General features: G+C 47.5%; 1 protein-coding gene across 1 annotated transcript in view; it reads left to right on the forward strand.

The window, feature by feature from the left end:
- LOC143289447 (uncharacterized) overlaps nt 1-17998 on the forward strand; it is a 122470-nt gene that overhangs the window by 14951 nt on the left and 89521 nt on the right. Inside the window, exon 2 of the mRNA XM_076598416.1 lies at nt 15819-15903. Within this exon, the coding sequence (XP_076454531.1) occupies nt 15837-15903 (67 nt within the window). The 5' untranslated portion in view covers nt 15819-15836. The remainder of the gene's footprint in view (nt 1-15818; nt 15904-17998) is intronic.

The raw sequence follows: 17998 nt of genomic DNA on the forward strand, positions 1-17998 counted from the left end.
AACAAAAACAGTAACGATAAGACACAACAATAATAACAATAGTAAATACTACCACTACCACTACCACCACTACTACTACTACTACTACTACTTCTACTAATTATAATACTAATCAACGGACCATCATCAGATAGAGACAACAGACAGACGGACCGACAGAGACAGATTCCTTTTTCATGCTGAAAGAAATGAGACAACAAATTAATGCAATAAATCAAGTAATAATTTTCAAGAAATGTGATGATCGTATTTTCACTGAATCTCGAATATCAACGATATCAGCTGTTCAGAATATATCGCATGCAGTTTGCCCAGACAATATGGGGACGACGAAGTGTATTTGATGTAATCAGTGTGTTGAAAGTAATGTTATCACATAATCATTTTTTAATTCTTAATACTCTTCACCCATGCCCACTAACCTCTGTGTATGCCTGTGGCCGAAACATAGTAAACGATTTGTCTCTCCGGCGCAATTACCGAATGGCTAAAGCGTTGGGCTTTCAATCTGAGGGTCCCGGGTTCGAATCTCGGTGGCGCCTGGTGGGTAAAGGGTGGAGATTTTTCAGATCTCCCAGGTCAGCATAATAATGTGCAGACCTGCCAGTGCCTGAACTCCCTTCGTCTGTATACGCACACAAAAGATCAAATACGCACGTTAAAGATCCTGTAATCCATGTCAGCGTTCGGTGGATTATGGAAACAAAGAACATACCCAGAATGCACCCCCCCCGAAAACGGAGGATGGCCGCCTACATGGCGGGGTAAATAAAAGCAAAACAGTCATACACATAAAATATTAAATTTACATGTTTGTATGATTGTGTATGTGTGCGTGCCTGAACTCTGAATGACACAGGAAACGAATGATGAGCGTCCAGTGGCAGCCATTGGTTGGCTCTACCCAGGTAGGCAGCCTGTTGTGCAAATGACCCCGCGCTTGTAAAGCGCTTAGAACTTGTTCTCCGATCGAGGACAGGCGCTGTATGTGTATCCATATCAATCAGTCAGTCATCTCTTATTCTTTCTTTCCCTTTTCCCCTTCTCTCTCCCTTCTGCCTCTCTTTCTCTCTCTTTCTCCCTCTCTCTCTCTCCCTCCTTCCTCTCTCTCTGTCCCTCTATCTCCCCCCCCTCTCCCTCTTCTCACTCCCTCTCTCTCTCTATCCCCCCTCTCTCTCTCCATCTCTATCTCTCCCTCTTTCCCCCTCTCTCTCTATCCCCCCCACTCCCCCCCTCTCTCTCTCCCTCTCTCTTCACTCCCTCTCTCTCTATCCCCTCTCCCTCTCTCTCTCCATCTCTATCTCTCCCTATCTCTCCCTCTCTCTCTCTATCCCCCACTCTCTCTCTCCCTCCCTCTTTCTCCCCCTATCTCTTAAGCAGGCAATTCCTACCCTCCCTCCTTTTTTTGTCCCACCCGCATCCATTGTTTTGTGGCGTTTGGCCGATGTGCACTCTGACATTTTGTGCTTTTGAGTTATTCTCCTTATTGCTGTCGCTTCAAACCAAAACGGATCTTTCCCTCCTCTCCCTGTCCGGCCCCTCTCTCTCTCCCTCCCTCCCCCCCCCCCTCTCTCCCTCTCTTTCTTCCCCCCCTCTCTCTCTCCCTCCCTCTCTCTTTCCATATTTATCTACCTGTCTACATGTCTACCTCTCACTCACTATCACTCTATCTCATTCTCACTCTCACTCTTTTCTCGCTCTCTATTTATCTGTCTATCTATATCTGTCTCTGCCACGCTCTCTCTGTGTATCTCTATATCTTTCTACCTAACGATCTATCGATCTATCTCTCACCTTGACTCTCCTCTCTCTCTCTCTCTCTCTCTCTCTCTCTCTCTCTCTCTCTCTCTCTCTCTCTATGTAGCTAGCTAGTTATTTATCTATGAATGTATCTATCAATATATCTGTCGACCTCTCACTCTCTATCTCACTGTCTCTCTCTCTCTCTGTGTTAGTGTGTGTGTGTGTGCGTGTGTGCGTTACTCGCTTCCGTTCCGTACAGATGTGAGCGATGTTGTGTCTCTCAGTTTGACGCTGTGTTATACTCGTACATTATACATGTATTAAGTATTCAGTATAACTACATTTATATGCGTACTTGTTTGTGTGTCTCTTAGAACAACGGCAGATGTGTAAGTCGGCCAAAGTGCTAATATCTTCACCGTTGGAAAATAAAGATTCATTCATTCTCTCATTCATTCTCTCTATCTTTCTCTCTCTGTCGCCCCTGTCTCTCCTCCCCCCCCCCCATCACATCCACCCCCCCTCTCTCTCTCTCTGCCTGTCTTATCCAACCTCCTTTCATTTACAGTCGCTCAGCGTCAGGTGTTCAGTGCTTAAAAACAACTTTCTTGTCCATCAACATGAACGACAAGAACAAGAGAAAAGAACAGGCCTTGGACCGGCCTCCGTGGTCGGCCAGGCCATTGATAACACTGGACAAATAAATAAAGTAAGATGTACATACGTAGCTCAGTCGTTAGCTTGTCTGGGTAGACCATCAATAAATTACTGAGCCAATTCCCCGCCGGAGCCAAGGCAGCGAACCAGACGAAGACGAAGACTGATGATGATGAAGTGGAACCTTTCTGAAGAGTTATCCCACCTGACTTCTCTGCTACACTGAAAGTGGCACTCTACACACACGTATCAAAGTGAAGAGCGCGTGCGCGCGCGCGCGCACACACACACACACACACACACACACACACACACACACATACGTACATACACAAATGCGCATACGTGCGCACACACATACACACTCGCACTCGCACCTACACACACTCTTTCACACACACAGGCGCGCGCGCGCACACACACGCGCGCGCACACAAACACACACACACGCACAGACAAGCACAGGTACGCAGTACACGCGCACACACGCACGAAGGAACATGTCCCGCTCCACCCACCCACCAAGTATCACTTCGCAGCGCAACGTGGGCGGAGACAAATTGCATCTCGAGGATTGCGCGCGCATCGAATTAGGACCGGAGGCGGAAATGGCTTGTCGGCCGCCGTTATTAGGCTTCAGGGCCAGGGCTTCCTACTGGACTCATTCCGATTCTCCCAGCCCTTGGTTGATACACTTCCATTCTTCCCCAACCCCCCACACCCCACTCCCCTCACCCCCACCCCCTCTCTCCTTCCAAATCCCCAGCCCCCTCACCACCCCACCCCCAATCCTGTCTCTGTTCCCTCTCTACTTCCCCACAACCAACAGCCCCCACCCCCGCGGCGCATAACGTAAGCACTGCCCGCCCTACAGATTCCCGCGCGTGCACACGTGCGCGAAATGGAGATGTTCCGAGGGGGGAGGGGGTGGGGGAGTATTGGACTGGAATGGAGTCGTGTTGTTTGTGACCTGATGGACTGTGCTGCTGTTCTTGTTCTTGTTCTTGTTGCTTCTAGTCTAGCCGATCGCACAGGGCCACATCAGGACTGTCAAACCATACAAATGCTCAACCGCGTCAACACAAAACTGTCACAAACCCACAAAGCACAGTTCATGACACAGTATCCCAACCATTTAGCTCCTTAGGGCAAATAATACTATCCCATGCTGTCGACGTTCGCCATTCCGCTTAATTTATCATCCCCAGATTACAAAAAGTCTTTAAAAGGGAAACAACAAGAGCGGCAAGGCCTTCAATACTCACTTGTGATACACACACACACAAGCTTTTTATGTATTGAGTATAATTTCAAATTGTAATGTTTAAGATGAGAAAGATCAGTTTAAAACAAATTAAGTCCCCTAGCATTAATTACAGAGTAATTTCCCTTTTTTTACTATCTGCACCAAAACGTTTGCAAAATAAATAAAACTTCCATGCTTAGCAAAAGAAGTTCCTGTTTGAACAAAAAATGATAATAATGACTGCTCTTGTTGTTGGGTCAGAATATCAGATCAAAGTGCCAAGTTTAGAGAATACAAAAAATGTAAATATAACAGTAAATGCAGTTTGCATATAATTAGGCTTCATTTAAAAAAAAAAATTGTGCCCATCCCAGAGGTGCAATATTGTTTTAAACAAGATGACTGGAAAGAACTGAATTTTTCCTATTTTTATGCCTAATTTGGTGTCAACTGACAAAGTATTTGCACAGAAAATGTCAGTGTTAAAGTTTACACAAGTGAGTCAAAAACCTTAATCTGCAGGCCTCCGGCACCTAGAAAGAGGTCAAAAGTACACAATATGGTAATCACACAGCGACAACACAATGTAAAATACATACTAACCTAAACCTGTCGAACAAAAGTGCCTCATGTGGATTGTAAATAAATTCTAAATTTCTTTAGTGCTATCAACGAATTCCTGTCGTATCTTCAGGGCATTAAATATTGTACCACAGAGTTCACGAATACTGTAAATTGAACCATTCGGCAGCAAGTGAACATATGATTGACCTTCAGAGTTCAGATGTTTTTGCCTTTAGTTATTGTTGAGGTCAGCCGCCGGTATTTTCTCCTCCTCCACTAGACCTTTAGTGGTGGTCTGGACGCTAGTCATTCAGATGAGACGATAAACCAAGGTCCCGTGTGCAGCATGCACTTGGCACACGTAAAAGAACCCACGGCAACAAAAGGGTTGTTCCTGGCAAAATTCTCTAGAAAAATCCACTTTGATAGGAAACACAAATACGAAGAGAAATCTGTTGTGATAAAAAAGGAATACAAATACAATACATACATCATACATATATATATATATATATATATATATATATATATATATATATATATATATATAGAAAGGGAGAGAGAGAGAGAGAGCGTCAGTATGAGTGAGAGAGAGAAAGAGAAAGAAAGAGAGAAGGAGAGAGATAGTATGATGTGAGTGAGAGAGAGAGAGAGTGGGGGAGAGAGAGTTCTCCATCTTTCCTCTTTATTACATTTAGTGTCTTTACACAAGTGTGATTTGGTTGAAGAAAAAGAAAGGCCGGCCGGTACAATTCAATTCATTGATATGCAATGATTGCTAGATCGTATATTTTTTCCCGTTAAATGACAGTTTAAAACAACAACACAACAACAACAACTCTGTATGTGTATGTTCAGTAGGGCGAACGGAATAACCCCAAAGAAAAATATCCAAATTTCGTTGGCAAGGAAACGGAACACCTCCACACAAACTCTCGTATCTCAGAACGCACTTTATTCTACGCAGATTGTTGACGAACCGTATTGTTGGAGGAAGGACAGTTCCCTTGGGGCTTCCGAAACCCCCGCCCCCAACCCCCCCTCCAAAACGAACGTTTCAAAGCACTTGGGGTTTGTGAAAAACAAAGAGTACTACTTTTGTTATTTATCGTGATCCCATACTCCCTCTCTCTCTGTCTTTCTGTCTGTCTCTGTTTCCGTCTCTCGCCATTCATCCATCCATCCATCCATCCCTCTCTCTCTCCTTTCTTCCTGTCTTCCTGTGCTTGTCTGTTTCCCTCTGTCTCTCTTTCACTCTCTCGCTGTACAAACACGGGGTCATTTGCACAGCAGGCTGTCTACCTGGGTAGAGCCGACTGACAGCTGCCATTGGGCGCTCGTCATTTGGTTCCTGTGTCGTTCAATCAGGTTTCAGTGACGCACACAAACACGCTCATGCAGACATGTAACATTTTATGCGTTTGGCTGTGCTTTTTTATTTTCTTTTTTTTCTTTTTATTATTTACCCCGCCATATATGCAGCCGTAGTCCGTATTGGGGGAGTGCATGCTGGGTATTTTGTATTTGTATTTGTATTTCTTTTTATCACAACAGACTTCTCTCTGTGAAATTCGGGCTGCTCTCCCCAGGGAGAGCGCGTCGCTACACTACAGCGCCACCCATTTTTTTTGTATTTTTTCCTGCGTGCAGGGTATGTTCTGTGTCCATCACCCACAGAGTGCCGACATGGATCACAGGATCTTTAACGTGCGTGGTTCATATGCTGCCTGCGTATGCGCACAAAGGGGGTTCAGGCACTAGCAGGTGTGCACAAATGTTGACCTGAGAGATCGGGAAAACAAATCTTCACCCTTAACCTACCAGGCACTGTTTCCGAGATTCAAACCCGTGACACTCAGATTGAAAGTCCAACGCTTTAACCAGTTCGGCCATTGAGCCCGTGAAGTTCTAGTAGGTAAATGTGTGTACGTATAGCTATATGTATGACCGTCAGTTGTGTCCGACTACGACCATCAGAACAGCAGAGGAAGCATCTGCTGTCCCAACTATCTGGGTTAGCATTCTATGATAGTGGAGAGTGTCTTGCCCAAGTTACATCCCCACTCTCTCGGCCAAGAGGGTTTTAGGACAGTTGGTGTTGGGATGGTTCCCAAAGGCCAACTACCCCCCAAGGCTGCAGCGCTAAGAACCAGTGCAATCTTGCCTCCTGATTTGAGACTCATAGCCCTTCACAAAGGACTATGCTGTAAATGATTTCCCATTGCAGTGGAGAAACCACTGATCATACAACTCTCACTTTGCTGCTGGCCCAGCTGTAAGTTTTTGTCAATCTGTGATACGAACTGAGCGTTGGGCTGATATCTGTCACAGCAATAAACAGTTGTTGAGTGCAGCCGCTGACCGCTGGTTGTGGCGGAAGGACGCTGGCCTCAGGAGAGCAATAAGGACAGACGCCAATTTCCTCCTCCAATTTGGAGTTTTCGCAACAGTCCCTGCACGCCATTTTCTCCGCAAGCGGAACTTCCTGTTAGGTGGCGCCACGTTGATCACTTGCGTGTGTCTGCCGGGAACTCCGGTGGGATGGCTTAGAATGACCCCCCACCTTAAGTTAACCCCACGGAGTCATTGTGGGGAAGGCCTGTTAAGAAGACTGTAGAGGGAAGTTAGCCCGCAAAGACTCCAGTCCAACCCCTTTGCTGAAATGGCCGCACGTGATCAAAACGAAATGTTATCAAGTTGATTATAAAAGACAAATTAGTTTCTTTCCAGTACAAAAAAGGGTGGGGTTAATTTTGGGTAGGACACTGCAGTCGAGAGGTACCCAAAGCGCTCCATGATGAGTCAGCGTGGGCTGGATTCTGTTCGGCTCCGACAGTCATTCACAGATAACACCACAACAACTCCATGCGAACACCAGGGGACGGGCGCAACAGCCGAGTGGGAAAGCGTCGGACTGTCAATCTGAGGGTCCCGGGTTCGAATCTCGGTAAAGGCGCCTGGTGGGTTAAGGGTGGAGATTTTTCCGCTCTCCCAAGTCAACACATGTGCAGACCTGCTTGTACCTGAACTCCCTTCGTGAGTATACGCAACCAAAAGGTCAAATTCGCACGTTAACGATCCAGTAGTCCATGGCAGCGTTCAGTGGGTTATGGAAACAAGAACATACCCAACATGCACCCCCCCGAAAACGGAGTATAGCTGCCTACATGACGGGGTAAAAACGGTCATACACGTAAAAGCGCATTTGCGAACATATGAGTGAACGTGGGAGTTGCAGATCACAAGAAGAACACAAGAGGTGTGTATTTAGAGCCAGCCCAAAATAACTCCGGGGAGGGGGGATGGGTTAGTTTTGGGCAGCACTGCTGCTCCCAGAATAACTGCTTGAGTCTTTTAGCGAGATGTGATGGAGTCGTCCTAATTGCCCCGAAATGATTCCCTGAAGAATTGTCTTGATGAAAGCATGTCCTTTCCCACGCAAATCCCGAAGTCTGTTTTTTGACCCCATCAGTGTTTCCAGGCAGAGGACAACACAACAAAGAAAGAAGAATCGGATCAAGCGCTAGGAGAAGACTCCAAGCACCGTGTAGACTCCCCTGGAGTCAGCCAAGAGGCACTTCCCTGGGAGTTACTTCAAGGCAGGTCTTTTTGCTTGTTTACACCAACACATATCCCTAATGGAATTGAGTCGCTTTCCATAGATGCGTGTTATAACACACAATAAAAAAACAACAACAAAGATATTCCAATAGAAAAAGCGGGTTGAAGTTGATAAAGGAAAGGGGTGGAGGAGAAAATGAAACGGCCTGCGTTGAAATGAATCCAAGGGGAGCAGTGTTTCTGGGCCGACTTCAGTACGATGCTGGGATTCAGTTCCTGACTGCTGCTTCTTCTTCGTTCGTGGGCCGTAACTCCCACGTTCACTCGTACGCACACGAGTGGGCCTTTACGTGCATGGCCGTTTTTACCCCGCCATGTAGGCAGCCATACTCCGTTTTCGGTGTGCATGCTGGGTATGATCTTGATTTCCATAACCCATCGAACGCCGACATAGATTACAGGATCTTTAACGCGCGTGTTTGATTTTCTGCTTGCGTATCCACACGAAGGGGGTTCAGGCACAAGCAGGTCATGGGAAATCGGCATTTACGCACCAGGCGCCGTTACCGAAATTCGAACCCGGGGCCCTCAAGTTGAAAGTCCAACGCTGTAACCACTCGGCTATTGCGCCCGTCGAGTTCCAGACAATACAGTGGACAGCCACTGACCCACAGGGTGCCCAACGCCAGAAGTCTGTCCAGAAGAGGCCTGGAAGGGAAAGGTCGAGTCGGCGTGTCTGACTTGCTAAATTTCTGAATTTCCTCTTTTTCGGGAAGGCGTGGGAGGGGGAGTGAAAGGGGGGGGGGGGGTGGGGGGAGGGGGGCAGGGATAGATGTCATTCCTTGCTTTTTCTTTCTCGTTTTCCCGCACATCCCCAGACACCTAAGAAGGGAAGGGAAGGGGGTTAGGGGTGGGGGGATCTGTGCACGAACTCGACAACAGAAGCGGGGGTGTGCGCGGAGTTTGAGGGGGTTGGGGGTGGAGGATGTGCGTGGGGTGTGTAACGTAGACAAGGGAAGGAAGGAGGTGGAGAAAAAGATGAAGGGAAGGAAGGAGGTGGAGAAAAAGATGAAGGGAAGGAAGAAGGGAGTCAAAAGATGGAAGGAAGGAGGGAAAGAAGTGGTGGTGTGTCCATCGAGATCGACGATGACCATCGTTGTCATCCAGGTGGGGGATGGGCGATGGGGGGAGGGTGGTGGTGGGGTGGGGGGAAGGATGCTCATGAATCTATCTGTGAGTGCGCAGATGGCTGAATAGTCCAATCTGCGCACGAAATGTTCGCTGACAGTTGGGGCAGACAAAGACAGGCATATCATTGTCAGGGAGCTTGTTTGCCCGTGACGTTCTGGCCTGCCTCTTCTCAACAGCTGCAGCAGTCCTGTTGGCCTCGCACAACTTGGCGCCTTTGTGCACAGCAGCGCGCCATTTGTCACGGTCCACTGCAGATTCCTCCCAGGAGTCAGGGTTGATATCAAACGCTTTCAGAGAGACTTTCAGAGTATCTCTGAAGCGCTTCTTCTGACCTCCGTGTGATCTCTTCCCTTGTTGCAGCTCGCCATAGAAGAGCCTTTTGGGCAGCCGATGGTCTGGCATGCGCGCCACGTGTCCAGCCCAGCGAAGCTGGGACTGCATCAGGATGGTGAAGATGCTGGGAAGGGTGGCTTTTGCGAGCACCTCTGTGTCAGGGGTCTTGTCTTGCCACTTGATGTTCAGTAGCTTCCTGAGGCATGTTGTGTGGAAGTGGTTCAGCTTCTTGGCATGTCGTTGGTACACTGTCCAAGTTTCGCAGGCGTACAGTAGTGTGGGGAGAACTACTGCTCTGTAGACCTTTAGCTTGGTCTCAAGACTAATGCCTCTTCTGTTCCAGACATTTGCATTGAGTCTACCAAAACCTGCGCTTGCTCTTGCAATCCTGACGTTCACTTCATCGTCGATTGTCACATTTTGTGACAGTGTGCTGCCAAGGTATGTGAACCGCTCCACCGCACTGAGTCTCTGACCGTTGACTGTGATGTTGGGCTCAACGTAGGGTTTCCCTGGGGCTGGCTGATGGAGAACTTCAGTTTTCCTCGTGCTGATGGTAAGGCCGAAGTTCCTGCTGGCAGTGGCAAACTTGTCGACGCTGAGTTGCATGTCAGCTTCAGATCCAGCGTTGAGGGCACAATCATCAGCAAACAAAAAGTCTCTGATGATGTCTGTCATGACCTTCGTTTTTGCTTGAAGCCTTCTGAGGTTAAACAGCTTGCCATCTGTTCGGTACTTTAGGCCGATTCCAACATCGCCATCTCTGAAGGGATCAGTAAGCATTGCAGAGAACATGAGGCTGAACAGCGTTGGAGCCAGGACGCAGCCTTGCTTGACACCATTTGTGACAGCAAAAGGAGCAGATGTTTCACCATTGTCCTGGACTCGAGCCTGCATGCCTTCATGGAATTGATGAAGGGAAGGAAGAAGGGAGTCAAAAGATGGAAGGAAGGAGGGAAAGAAGTAGCACATAAAGGAAGGAAGAAAGTAGGGAAGAAAGGAAGACCGAAAGGAACAAAGGAAGGAAAGAGTAAAGGAGGGATGAAAGGAAGGAAGGGGTGAAGACAGTGAAAGAATGAGGGAAGAAGGATGAAAGGTAGTAGGGAAGAAAGGGTTGAAGGATGGAAGAAAGGAAGGAAGAATGAGTGAAGGAGGAAAGAAGGAAGGAAGGAGGGAAGGAAAGAACGAAGAAAGGATGAGAGGAAGGAGGAGGGAGGGAAAGGGTGAATGGATGGAGGCCAGGGGCTGTGTGTCCGATATGTATTTCTGTCGCGGATAATCCCTGGCGCATCATTTTCCAGGTTATTTTCTTGCAGGAAATCTTGTTCGATGGGGTCTTTCTCTTGATGTGCTTGCTTCCTTTCTGTCTGTCTTTCTTTTTTTTTATATTCTTTCCATATGTCTTTCTGTCAGGCAGGTGAACAGGCAGACATACACAGGCAGACAGACGGGCAGGCAAACAGACAGAAAGACAAATAGACAGACAGATGATCAGACAGACGAACGGAAGACAGACAAACCGACAGGCAGGCAGGCAGACAGATTGACAGGCAGGCAGACAGACAGACAGATAGACAAGCAGGCCTCCAGATTATGAATGGAATGAAACCAGTGCCGTCAGATGATATAGAATAGCGCAATAAGACAGACAGACAGACAGACAGTAAAATTCCAATGTCACAATGGCTTGAAATATCAGACTCTTGTATTTCTGGAATATTGATCGAAGTCGACTCAGTTAAAACGCAGTTTAAAAAACCCAAAAAAAACCAAACAAACAAAAAACCTAGCATTTTAACATTTCTTGTCTCTTCAAATATTACATTTCTTGGTGAAGGGATCGTTTTTCGAATCATTGTTTTCGTTCATGTTCATTCGATTTGTAAGCTGGTTGTGTGTGTGTGTGTGTGTGTGTGTGTGTGTGTGTGTGTGTGTCTTTTGTTCCCATTTAGCTTTACATCATGTTTCACTAAGGAAGCTCAATGTAGAAAACAAACCCAAAAACAATGAGCATCAAACAAATGAAAGTAAGAAAGAAAACCAGCGACAAAGAATAAAAGTCTTGGATTTCTCTCTGAACCTCCTCCCTTTCCTACAAAATGTCCTCACTAAAGAAACGGTTAATACCCTGACAACAAACCTCAACAGAGTAGTTACACGAAACACTTGTTCTTCCCAAGAGAACAAGAACAAGTGTTCCGTGTAACTTCGCTGTAAAGTCAGCATATGTCTACCAACATAAAAAAACCCAAACAGTTTGGGTCACGGTGTCCTCAAACACATGAGTGTTTTTTTCCAAACAAGGAGGGGGGCGAGGGGGAGGGGGAGGGGAGGGATGCGTGTGTGTGTGTGTGGGGGGGGGGGGGGCGGGGGCAAACTCTGGCTCCATTCAATTCGGCATTCACCAGGGTGCCACACCAACACTACATCCGCTCTGCCTCGTCTCAAATCATACAGTTGGTGGGTGTGAGGGGGAAGAAACGTTGCCACTGGACACAACGTGAACACATTCAACTGCACGTGCAAATCGGGTGAAAAAAAAAATTCAAAAGCTGAGACACACTCACTGGACAAAATGAAAAAAAAGCACACACAAATACACACACCACACACACACACACACACAAACCCCAAAACAGGCATATGTAAAAGACGAAAACCCGTACATACGTACATAAACTTCCAGCGACAGTGTGTGACATTGAATCATGCAGGTGTAGAAAGGTGTGTATGACTTCGTCATGAAATCCTATTAACTCGACGTAAAATCATAGTGTTTTTGTTGTTGTTTTTTTACGCTAAATTTCAGTATAATATCAATCAAGGAACGTTCAGCAATCACACACAGGTCAGTTGGAATCAGAATCATGGATATTTACCCGTTATTCAGCCATTTTCCTTCACTCTGTTGGACATTCAAGGAAGGAACGGCACACAACATGCTGTCAGTGGCCGGTAGTGACCAGTCAGTGACCAGTCATTGACAGTGTGAAGTCCTTGCGGGTTGATCAGAAAAGGAACAGAGTGACGGAACAAGGCTGAACCCCCCCCCCCCCCCCCCCAAAAAAAAAAAAAAAAAAAAAAACAACAAAAACAAAACAGGTCAATGTCCTGGATATTTTTGGTTTCCAGTTGATTGTGGAACTTGTGTGAAAACATGACGAGAATTTTGCGTTGATGGAAAAAACTATTCTGATGTGACGCCCAGCTTATAGAATTGAATAAACTTTGTGCTTTCCAGGTGTTGAAGGTATGACTGAGCTATACAGGTGTTGAAGGTGTGCATTACTGAGCTGTACAGGTGTTGAAGGTGTGTATTACTGAGCTATGCAGGTGTTGAAGGTGTGTATTACTGAGCTATACAGGTGTTGAAGGTGTGTATTACTGAGCTATACAGGTGTTGAAGGTGTGTATTACTGAGCTATGCAGGTGTTGAAGGTGTGTATTACTGAGCTATACAGGTGTTGAAGGTGTGTATTACTGAGCTGTGCAGGTGTTGAAGGTGTGTATTACTTAGGGGTTTTAAGGGATCAGTGTGCTATACAAGTATTGAAGGTGTGTATGACTGTACCATACAGGTGTTGAAGGTGTGTATGACTTTGTACCATACAGGTGTTGAAGGTGTGTATGACTTTGTACCATACAGGTGTTGAAGGTGTGTATGACTTTGTACCATACAGGTGTTGGTGTGTATGACTTTGTATCATACAGGTATTGAAGTGTATGACTTTGTACCACATAGGTGTTGAAGGTGTGTATGACTTTGTACCGTACAGGTGTTGAAGGTGTGTGTGACAGTGTATCATACAGGTGTTGAATGTGTGTATGACATTGTACCATGCAGGTGTTGAAGGTATGTATGATTTTGTACCATACAGGTGTTGAAGGTGTGTGTGACACTGTACCATATAGGTGTTGAAGGTGTGTATGATTTTGTACCATACAGGTGTTGAAGGTGTGTATGACTTTGTACCATACAGGTGCTGAAGGTGTGTATGACATTGTACCATACAGGTGTTGAAGTGTGTGTGATTTTGTACCATACAGGTGCTGAAGATGTGTATGACATTGTACCATACAGGTGTTGAAGGTGTGTATGACTTTGTACCATACAGGTGTTGCTGTGTATGACTTTGTATCATACAGGTATTCGTGTGTATGACTTTGTACCACATAGGTGTTGAAGGTGTGTATGACTTTGTACCAGACAGGTGTTGAAGGTGTGTGTGATTTTGTGTCATACAGGTGTTGAAGTGTGTGTGATTTTGTACCATACAGGTGCTGAAGATGTGTATGACATTGTACCATACAGGTGTTGAAGGTGTGTATGATTTTGTACCATACAGGTGTTGAAGGTGTGTATGACATTGTACCATACAGGTGTTGAAGGTGTGTATGATTTTGTACCATACAGGTGCTGAAGATGTGTATGACATTGTACCATACAGGTGTTGAAGTGTGTGTGATTTTGTACCATACAGGTGCTGAAGATGTGTATGACATTGTACCATACAGGTGTTGAAGGTGTGTATGATTTTGTACCATACAGGTGCTGAAGATGTGTATGACATTGTACCATACAGGTGTTGAAGTGTGTGTGATTTTGTACCATACAGGTGCTGAAGGTGTGTATGACATTGTACCATACAGGTGTTGAAGTGTGTGTGATTTTGTACCATACAGGTGCTGAAGATGTGTATGACATTGTACCATACAGGTGTTGAAGGTGTGTATGACATTGTACCATACAGGTGTTGAAGGTGTGTATGACTTTGTACCATACAGGTGTTGAAGATGTGTATGACATTGTACCATACAGGTGTTGAAGATGTGTGTGACTTTGTACCATGAAGGTGTGCCGGACAGGTGAGGGGACAGGACACCATGAAGATGTGTAAGACAGAGGGGGACAGGTGTTAAAGGTGTGTGTGATGGTGTGCCGGGCAGGTGTGGAGGACAGGTGGACACCATGAAGATCTGTAAGACAGAGGGGGACAGGTGTTAAAGGTGTGTGTGATGGTGTGCCGGACAGGTGAGGGGACAGGTGGACACCATGAAGATGTGTAAGACAGAGGGGGACAGGTGTTAAAGGTGTGTGTGATGGTGTGCCGGGCAGGTGAGGGGACAGGACACCATGAAGATGTGTAAGACAGAGGGGGACAGGTGTTAAAGGTGTGTGTGATGGTGTGTAGGACAGGTGAGGGGACAGGACACCATGAAGATCTGTAAGACAGAGGGGGACAGGTGTTAAAGGTGTGTGTGATGGTGTGCCGGGCAGGTGAGGGGACAGGACACCATGAAGATCTGTAAGACAGAGGGTGACAGGTGTTAAAGGTGTGTGTGATGGTGTGCCGGGCAGGTGAGGGGACAGGACACCATGAAGATCTGTAAGACAGAGGGTGACAGGTGTTAAAGGTGTGTGTGATGGTGTGCCGGGCAGGTGAGGGGACAGGTGGACACCATGAAGATGTGTAAGACAGAGGGGGACAGGTGTTAAAGGTGTGTGTGATGGTGTGCCGGGCAGGTGAGGGGACAGGTGGACACCATGAAGATGTGTAAGACAGAGGGTGACAGGTGTTAAAGGTGTGTGTGATGGTGTGTAGGACAGGTGAGGGGACAGGACACCATGAAGATGTGTAAGACAGAGGGGGACAGGTGTTAAAGGTGTGTGTGATGGTGTGCCGGGCAGGTGAGGGGACAGGACACCATGAAGATGTGTAAGACAGAGGGGGACAGGTGTTAAAGGTGTGTGTGATGGTGTGCCGGACAGGTGAGGGGACAGGTGGACACCATGAAGATCTGTAAGACAGAGGGGGACAGGTGTTAAAGGTGTGTGTGATGGTGTGCAGGGCAGGTGAGAGGACAGGTGGACACCATGAAGATCTGTAAGACAGAGGGGGACAGGTGTTAAAGGTGTGTGTGATGGTGTGCCAGACAGGTGAGGGGACAGGTGGACACCATGAAGATCTGTAAGACAGGGGGGACAGGTGTTAAAGGTGTGTGTGATGGTGTGCAGGGCAGGTGAGAGGACAGGTGGACACCATGAAGATCTGTAAGACAGAGGGTGACAGGTGTTAAAGGTGTGTGTGATGGTGTGCCGGACAGGTGTGGGGACAGGTGGACACCATGAGGATCTGTAAGACAGAGGGTGACAGGTGTTAAAGGTGTGTGTGATGGTGTGCCGGGCAGGTGAGGGGACAGGACACCATGAAGATCTGTAAGACAGAGGGGGACAGGTGTTAAAGGTGTGTGTGATGGTGTGCCGAGCAGGTGAGGGGACAGGTGGACACCATGAAGATGTGTAAGACAGAGGGGGACAGGTGTTAAAGGTGTGTGTGATGGTGTGCTGGGCAGGTGAGGGGACAGGTGGACACCATGAAGATCTGTAAGACAGAGGGGGACAGGTGTTAAAGGTGTGTGTGATGGTGTGCCGGACAGGTGTGGAGGACAGGTGGACACCATGAGGATGTGTAAGACAGAGGGGGACAGGTGTTAAAGGTGTGTGTGATGGTGTGCCGGGCAGGTGAGGGGACAGGACACCATGAAGATCTGTAAGACAGAAGGGGATGGATCCCGGGCCTCAGCCGTTCTGGACTGTATCCAAGGCAGTGAGTGTCTGTGTGTGTGTGTCTCTGTGTGTGTGTGTCTCTGTGTGTGTGTGTCTCTGTGTGTCCGACTCTCTCTCTGTTTGTCCATCTGTCTTGTTTGTGTGTGTGTGTGTGTGTGTGTGTGTCTGTCTGTCTGTCCATCTTTCTGTCCATGGGTCTGTGTGTGTGTGTGTCTGCCCGTGCGTCTGTGTCTGTGTGTGTCTGTCTGTCCGTCTTGTCGGTCTCTGTGTGTGTTTCAGTGTGTTTGTGTCTGTGTGTGTGTCTGGCTGTCTGTCAGTCTGTCCGTCGGTCTGTCCGTTTGAGCTTCGGTCTGTCTGTCTGTCCTCTTTCTCTCTCTCTCTCTCTCTCTCTCTCTCTCATGCATACACACACTTAAACACACACACACACACACACACACACACACACACACACACACACACACACACACACCCCAAATGATGGTCTATTGTTGGGAATGAACGAGTCTGTTCATGCAGTCGTTTCACAATTTCCTAACATTGGACGAGGATGATGGTTGTGGCTGAGAGGGGAGGGAGGGTAGGGGGGGTGGGGTGCTCGGCTCTTCGCGTGTGGTTGTCATGGTGATAGCTCCAGTTGTGTTCGTTTGTTTGTTTGTTTGTTCGTTGTGCGGTTGTCTGCCTCCCTCAGTTCAGCCTGAAGGCATGTCTGTCTTGTTTCTATCTTCACTTCAGCGCCGTTTCATTCCGTAATGAGATTTTCAGGGGTGGAGGTGACTTTGTGCGTATGTGTGTGCGTGCACGTGAGGGTTGAAATATCGGGGGTTGGGGGAGGGGGGAGCGATAGGTGGTGGTGGTGGTGGTGGCATTATTGAAGCAGGGAAAGCGAAAACCAAAGTACCAGAGAGAGTGAATGAATGAATGAATGTTTATTCATTCTCCCAAAGGTGGAGATATGAGCACACTGGCCGACTTACATATATGCCGTTGTTCTATGAGACAGGCAAACTTACACACAAGTGAATGCAGTCATACTCAGTACGTGTGTACATGTATAAGGAAAACGCAGCGTCAAACTGAGATACACAACATCGCGCATAATTATGCACACGAAACAGAAGCAAAATAACGCACACACACACACGCACAGAAAGCACACACGCACACACACACACACACACACATACACACACACACACGGAAAGCACACACGCACACACACACACACACACACACACACACACACACACACACACACACACACACACACACACACACACTCAGAGAAAGCACACACACACACACACACACTCAGAGAAAGTACACACGCATACACACACACGCGCGCGCGCGTACGCACACATGCTTGCACGCACGCACACACACATATACACACACACCCATATACACACACACATATACACACCCACACTCACATACGCATTCACCCCCCCCACCCGCCCCCACCGCCATATATATATGGAGAGATAGATAGATATAGGTACAGATAGAGATAAGCGTGTGTGTGTGTTTGTACCCACCCACACTGACACATACACACACACAAACAAATGCACGCGCACACCCCCCTCCCCAAACACCCCACAGACACACGCACACCCCCCTCCCCAAACACCCCACAGACACACGCACATGATCAACACAGGGTCATTCGGTTGTCTTCCACGGCGGACATGCTTCATGCTTGAGTGTTGTTGATGGACGAAAGGCGGCGTCGTTTGTGAACATCTACAGTTTGCGATGAGAACTGTGGTCCTTTTTGCCGCTCGCCGCTCGCTTCCAAGTAGCCAATGGCCTATCTCTCTCTCTCTTCTCTCTCTTCTCTCTCTCTCTTCTCTCTCTCTCTGTGTCTGTCTGTCTCTGTCACTCTGTCTCTGTCTCTCTCTGTGTCTCTGTCTCCCTCTCTCTCTCTCTCGCTCTGTCAGTGTTTCTCTCTCTCTCGCTCTGTCTCTCTCTCTCTCGCTCTGTCTTTATGTCTCTCTCTCTCCTCTATCCTCTCTCTCTTCTCTCTCACTCTCTCCCTCCCTCCCTCCCTCCCTCTCTATCGTCTTTCCCTCCCTTTCTCTGCCCCCCCCCCTCTCTCTCTCTCACACATCAGCGGCCGTACACGGTAT

The sequence above is a fragment of the Babylonia areolata genome, chromosome 14, assembly GCF_041734735.1.
Source record: "Babylonia areolata isolate BAREFJ2019XMU chromosome 14, ASM4173473v1, whole genome shotgun sequence".
In the NCBI taxonomy this organism is placed as follows: domain Eukaryota; kingdom Metazoa; phylum Mollusca; class Gastropoda; order Neogastropoda; family Buccinidae; genus Babylonia; species Babylonia areolata.